The sequence below is a fragment of the Phacochoerus africanus genome, chromosome 1 (assembly GCF_016906955.1).
Source record: "Phacochoerus africanus isolate WHEZ1 chromosome 1, ROS_Pafr_v1, whole genome shotgun sequence".
Classification (NCBI taxonomy): Eukaryota; Metazoa; Chordata; class Mammalia; order Artiodactyla; family Suidae; genus Phacochoerus; species Phacochoerus africanus.
In genome coordinates, this window is record NC_062544.1 from 191,554,108 (window position 1) to 191,560,107 (window position 6,000).

A 6,000-nucleotide genomic window follows, 5' to 3' on the forward strand; every position below is an offset into this window, starting at 1 on the left:
CTCTCACCTGTCAGAACTAATACTGATTAAATATTGCGCCCTGAAGCTATTCTTACAGCCATTCTGCTGCCAGAGATTTAAAGATAATCCCATTAAATTAGGTAAAAATCATGGTACTTAGTGAAATCTCTAATTTACATGAAGAAATATGTATCAAGGCAAACCTAGAAGGCAGTAGGCAAAACTTACTATTTACTAATATTTTAAAGTTAAATTTACTTGACAGTAGTAAGCATTCCAATTTATGAATGGTTATAAAAAAGGTTAGCAAGTTGGAGTTCTGCTGAGCTGTAATTTAAACCACACCCATGCAGCCCAAAGGCATATCACCCACAGAGGTGAGGTCACATTAGAATTCCACAAGTTTGGGGACATTTTACAGGATAAAAACCTTGTTCAACTAGTCTAAAAGCACTATCATTTATAAGGAAATGGGGGTAACATTCAGCAGAAATAACAGTTTCAATAATCTCTTTTTTACATTATGTCATCAAAAATACATATATAAGAACTAGAAAGTTAGGAAACGACTGAGCTAAGACAAGCCATGTTCTGGCTCTGGATTCCTTTCAGATACCACTATAACCTTTAGTTACCATCTTTATCACCCTTCTAAAGTGAATATAACCACTCCCTCCTATGAGCTTCTATAATACCTGTCAGCTCCTACCTTTGCATAGCTTCATCATATTTGACCTACAGTCTCTTGTAGGTCAGACTCACACAGTAGGCTTTTAATCTGTGTTACATCTAAGTGACTGAGCACGAAGCCTGCCACTGTGATAGCTGTCAAAGGATCCAGGATGAATTTGTTTATATATTTATTTTTTGCCTTTATTTTATTTATTTTATTTTTTTTAAGAGTCCCACCTGCAGCATATGGAATTTCCCAGGCTAGAGGTTGAATTGGAGCTACCGCTGCTGGCCTACACTACAGCCACAGCAATGTAGGATCCAAGCCACGTCTGTGAGCTGTACCCCAGCTCATGGCAATGCCAGATCCTTAACCGGCTGAGCAAGGCCAGGGATTAAACCTGAGTCCTCACAGAAACTAGTCCGATTTGTTTCCACTGAACCATGATGGGAACTCCACACCTTGGGAACTTTTAAAAATACTGCTGGAGTTCCCGTCGTGGCACAGTGGTTAATGAATCCGACTAGGAACCATGAGGTTGCGGGTTCGGTCCCTGCCCTTGCTCAGTGGGTTGACGATCCGGCGTTGCTGTGAGCTGTGGTGTAGATTGAAGACACGGCTTGGATCCTACGTTGCTGTGGCTCTGGCGTAGGCTGGTGGCTTCAGCTCCAATTAGACCCCTCGCCTGGGAAACTCCATATGCCGCAGGAACGGCCCAAGAAAAGGCAAAAAGACAAAAAATAAATTAATTAAAAAATAATAATAATAAATAAATAAAAATACTGCTGCTGGGACTTACCTCTCAGAGATTCTGAATAAATTTGGTATGTTGTATGACTTGGGCATTAGGATTTTTGAAAGTTCCCTAGGTGACTCCAATATAGCATCTGTGTTTGAGATGACTTAAGAAAGATCCCAGGTAGCTTTTTCTTAAGTAATATTGGAGAACTCCAAGGAAGAAAAGTACAAGGAACATAATCTTAATAATCTGACTCATCTGAACAAGATAAAGGAGATAATACAGGGGCAGCGAGGGGTGAAGCATTTGCTAAACAAAGAGAATAAAAGTAGCACCCACATTTCTTGATGCTAGGCAGGTGCCTGCAGTGTTAGGAAGTAGGCCAAGCCTTACCTTTGAAGCAGCTTTTGTAATTGAACCAATCAACTCAAATTAAAATGATTTGGACAACAAACTTTATGCCATACAATTTAGTGGTACCACCCCAAGTTTCAATGACATAAACTATTTCTAGTTTACATTTGTCTTATTGTTTCAACAAAGTTGGGCAATACTGTAGGTTTTCCCCACAATCTGTAGTGGCCCTTTGGGACAACACTTAGAAGAAGAACTACAACCAGTTCCAGCACTCTTACAAGGTAGCTATTAGCCCAATTTTACAAGGAAAACTGAGGATCAGAGAAGTTTATTAAATAGCCTGGTCTTACAGCCACTAAGTGGCCTGGCTGAGATGGGATTCAGGGAGGCATGAATCTAACTTTAACAGTCATGCTTTATTTACTAACAAGTGTCAAGCCACGTTGCCTTTTCCCCAGGACAATTTGAAGTGACATTGGTAAATAGCTTTCCTGGGTGGAATATGCTTCCTTGTGGTGTGAATGATCTTTCTGACATTTTACAATTCTTAAGACAACTGATGAGAGCCACTTCTGTGTAATCCCCAACCACACCCCCCCCAGCCACAGCGTCAAGTGAGGACACTCTGTTACCTTATATCTCTATGACCTGGCATTACAAACAATATCATTTCCAAATGCCAGCTGAAGGCACATTCTGCAGAGGGCCATCCAGTCCAAAGACCTGCTTCATTGGGGAAGAAAGCCTTTTTTTCCAAACCTGGCTTTTCCCAAATTATGATAGGGATTTCTTTGGTGACCATAAAAGTAAGAATAATCTTTGTGGCCACATGGTAGTTTGATTCTTTTTCTTTTTCTTTTTTTTCTTATTCTTATTAGTCATTATTCTTTTTATTGTAGAAGGCCAAAGACTCCCAGATAGATATAACTGTACCCCAGAATCTTTAAAGGATGTTACTGCCCAGTTACATAATTTCTGGAAGAAGAGAGTAATTGTAGGGCTTCCTGCATGAAGATCGCTTTCCTTGGAATCACTGCCAGAGAAGAGGATGGTCATTCCTCCACCATGTTAACATCATAGTAAGAAGGAGGAAAGGAAGAGGCTCTAGAGCCTCATAGACCCTTCCTAAGAGACAAGAGGGGACTTGGAAGTGGAAAATGTGGCTGGATTCAAGAAAAGCAAAGTCCTCCTAGGAATGTGCTATGATATCCTAGTTAAGGGGCTCTTTGATTGGTCAAGGCCTCAGAGACTATATAATCCTACAATTAGAATAATTGTGGAAAAAGAAAATCAACCCTCTAAGAAAATCATGGTTTTTTTTTTCTCTTTCTCTAGTTGTCATTCTTTTCTTTTCCTTTTCTTTTTTTTTTTTTTGTCTTTTTGCCTTTTCTAGGGCCGCACCCGCAGCATATGGAGGTTCCCAGGATAGGGGTCCAATCAGAGCTATAGCTGCCGGCCTACACCACAGCCACAGCAAAGCAGGATTTGAGCTGCATCTGCGACCTACACCACAGCTCATGGCAACGCCAGATCCTTAATCCACTGAGCAAGGCCAGGGATCAACCCACAACCTCATGGTTCCTAATCAGATTCATTAACCACTGAGCCACAAAGAGAACTCCTCTAGTTGTCATTCTTGAAAGGAGTTTACAAAAATAATCTAAGAACAAAGCCCAAGGTTGGGGGAAGGGAGGAGACTTGGTTTTGGAGGAGGGTTAAAAGTTTAGATAGAGTAGACTGCTCAGAAATACTGTTCAGTTATAGGGCTAAGCCTTGACTACAGATTGTAGTTTAGATTTTGGATTTCTGACACTAACAATGTCTCTGACATAGAATAAACCAGAAAGTTACATTTTCCTGTCTATGGAGTTAAAGAAATACACACCCATGATACAGTAGAGAGAAATGTGATCATGCCAGGGTAAGCCAAGGTATCCTGGCTCAGGCAAAGGTTATCTCCTCTACAGTCAAGGACATAAACTAAACGTTTCAGGGTAGGCAGAAAACAAATGCATTATGCAAACACCTGCTGCTACCACCTCCACAAATCTGTCCTCCAGCCAGCCAGCCAGGCCTCTTAGCCTCCTTTCCTGGGCTGGGCTTATGAGTGCCACGCATGAAATGCTAGATCTGTGTTGTTCCCCAGGTGTTTGGAGGAGCCTTGCCTGCTGCCCCTGGTAATGGAGGGCTCCATTGCCAGTACGCTGGGAGATCTCCCTTGCCCAAGTCGGCTTTTAAGGTGGCTGCATTCCCAGTAACCAGTGACTGTTTTTCCCAGAACCTTCCTAAAACACTTAACTCACTGTCCGCCACCCCTACGGGTGAACAGAAATGGGGAAGGGGTGGTTTATAAAATGCTGTAAAACTGGTTTTTGGCGCTGCAAACCTAGAAAGAATAGATATTTAGAAAAGACGAAGTATTAAACAGGAGTCAAATTCTATTCCAGAACTTCACCTTGTCCGTTCCCAACACAGACGAAGAGACACAGATCCAGCCCGCTGCTAGCAAGGAGGGGAATGCGACACCCTGAAAATGCCGGCCTGAACCACCTTAAAAAGCAACTGCCTCATCGCGTTAGAAAAATACAAATTCTCGTGGGACAAATCTGGAAATTCTGTTTCCCCCTTTAAATACTGCTTAAGAGGAGGGAGAGAGAATCAGCGCTGTGCTGCGTCTCACCACTTGCTGTGCGCTCCGGAAAGCGGCGTCCAGCAGCCTCAGCTTCCAGGGATCGGACACGGAGCTAGGCAGGGGGATATAGACGTAATAGGCGGCCAGCGCCACCAGGGCGGTAAGCAGGACACAAGACGACTTCATCCTCTACCGGCTTGGCTGTCCCGCCCGGCTGACAAGGAGAAAAGGGCAATACGACTCAAGGGCCTGAGGCAAGTTTTTCTAAAGGCCTGCAGCTCATTCACTGGTTTCTTATTTGCCCAGAAGCCTATCAGAGGCGGTGTCGGGAGGAAGTGAGAAAGCTGACGCGCCCCCTCTACGGTGTCCTTGCAAAGTATTGTAGAGGATCCAGGTTTGAGAAAGCTCTGGGGCTGTGCTGGGTGTAGCACAGCGGACTCTGGAGGACATAGGCCGGTACTGCACGCCTGTGACCAAGGATTTCTTCCTGAAGATTCCCAAAGGGAAACATGCCCAGAATAGTTTCGGTGTGATGAGTTTATGTCTGTCCAAAGCACACAGGCCATTCTGACTCAAAATGGAGTCCGATATGAGAAAGATAATAAAAATTCACTGTCTTCTACAAACAGATTTTCAAGGGAATGTAAACTCTAGCTGATTTGTGGGGGAAAATAATATAACAAATTTGTATAGCTCAAGCTATAAGCCACTTGTACAACTAGCACCCAAATCCTGGTTTCCAGATCTTATTCTCTAATAGAAGGAATCACGACTCTTGGCCATGGCTCCTGGGAGAAAAGGCTGATTACAGGGCTGGGACAGGGAAAGTATAGGATGAATATGTTGTTCTGGAAGAGAAGAAGGTGCTAAAAAATGATGGGAACTAGTCAAATGGACACTTGTGGCAGCTTGAAGGATCTCCCAATGGCTAAAGCTGGGGTAATTTTTATCATCAAAATAAATAATAATAGATTATAAATAAGTGAATACAATAAATATTCAGGAGTCTATACTAATATAAATAAATGGGGAAATAACATGTGAAAAAATTCTTTCAGTGGGTCCATGGCAGCAAAAAAGAATTTGAATCCAGATTTCCTATTAAAGATAGGGGAGAAGGGTGGATATAGAATGTGAGAGAACTTCATGAGCAGAATTACAAGTAAGGATCCAGAAGGAAAAAACTGGAGAACAGTTTTAAGGAGGTGGTTAGAGAATAACTCCAAACTTACTGATCAAGGCCTTAAAACACTTGGTACCTATAATTTTGCACTGTGATATAGTAATTTAAATTTAAATTCAAATCAGTGAAATAATTTGGGACTGAAGAAATTATTGGGAGAAAGTTGGTTTCCCATTCAAAGTTTGGAAGAAAACATTAATTTTATTTTATTTATTTTTTTTTAACTTTTTGTCTTTTTGCCATTTCTTGGGCCACTCCTGCGGCATATGGAGGTTCCCAGGCTAGGGGTCTCATCGGAGCTGTAGCCACCGGCCTACACCAGAGCCATAGCAACACGCGATCTGAGTCACGTCTGCAACCTACACCACAGCTCACAGCAATGCCAGATCCCTAACCCACTGAGCAAGGGCAGGGATCAACCCCACAACCTCATGGTTCCCAGTCAGATTTGTTAA

At 42.5% G+C, this 6,000-nt stretch overlaps 1 protein-coding gene across 1 annotated transcript in view; it reads right to left on the reverse strand.

The window, feature by feature from the left end:
- NCEH1 (neutral cholesterol ester hydrolase 1) overlaps positions 1 to 4,716 on the reverse strand; it is a 58,659-nt gene extending 53,943 nt beyond the window's left edge. Inside the window, exon 1 of the mRNA XM_047786614.1 lies at positions 4,411 to 4,716. Coding sequence (XP_047642570.1) covers positions 4,411 to 4,548 — 138 coding nt within the window. The 5' untranslated portion in view covers positions 4,549 to 4,716. The remainder of the gene's footprint in view (positions 1 to 4,410) is intronic.
- Positions 4,717 to 6,000: the final 1,284 nt, after the last annotated feature.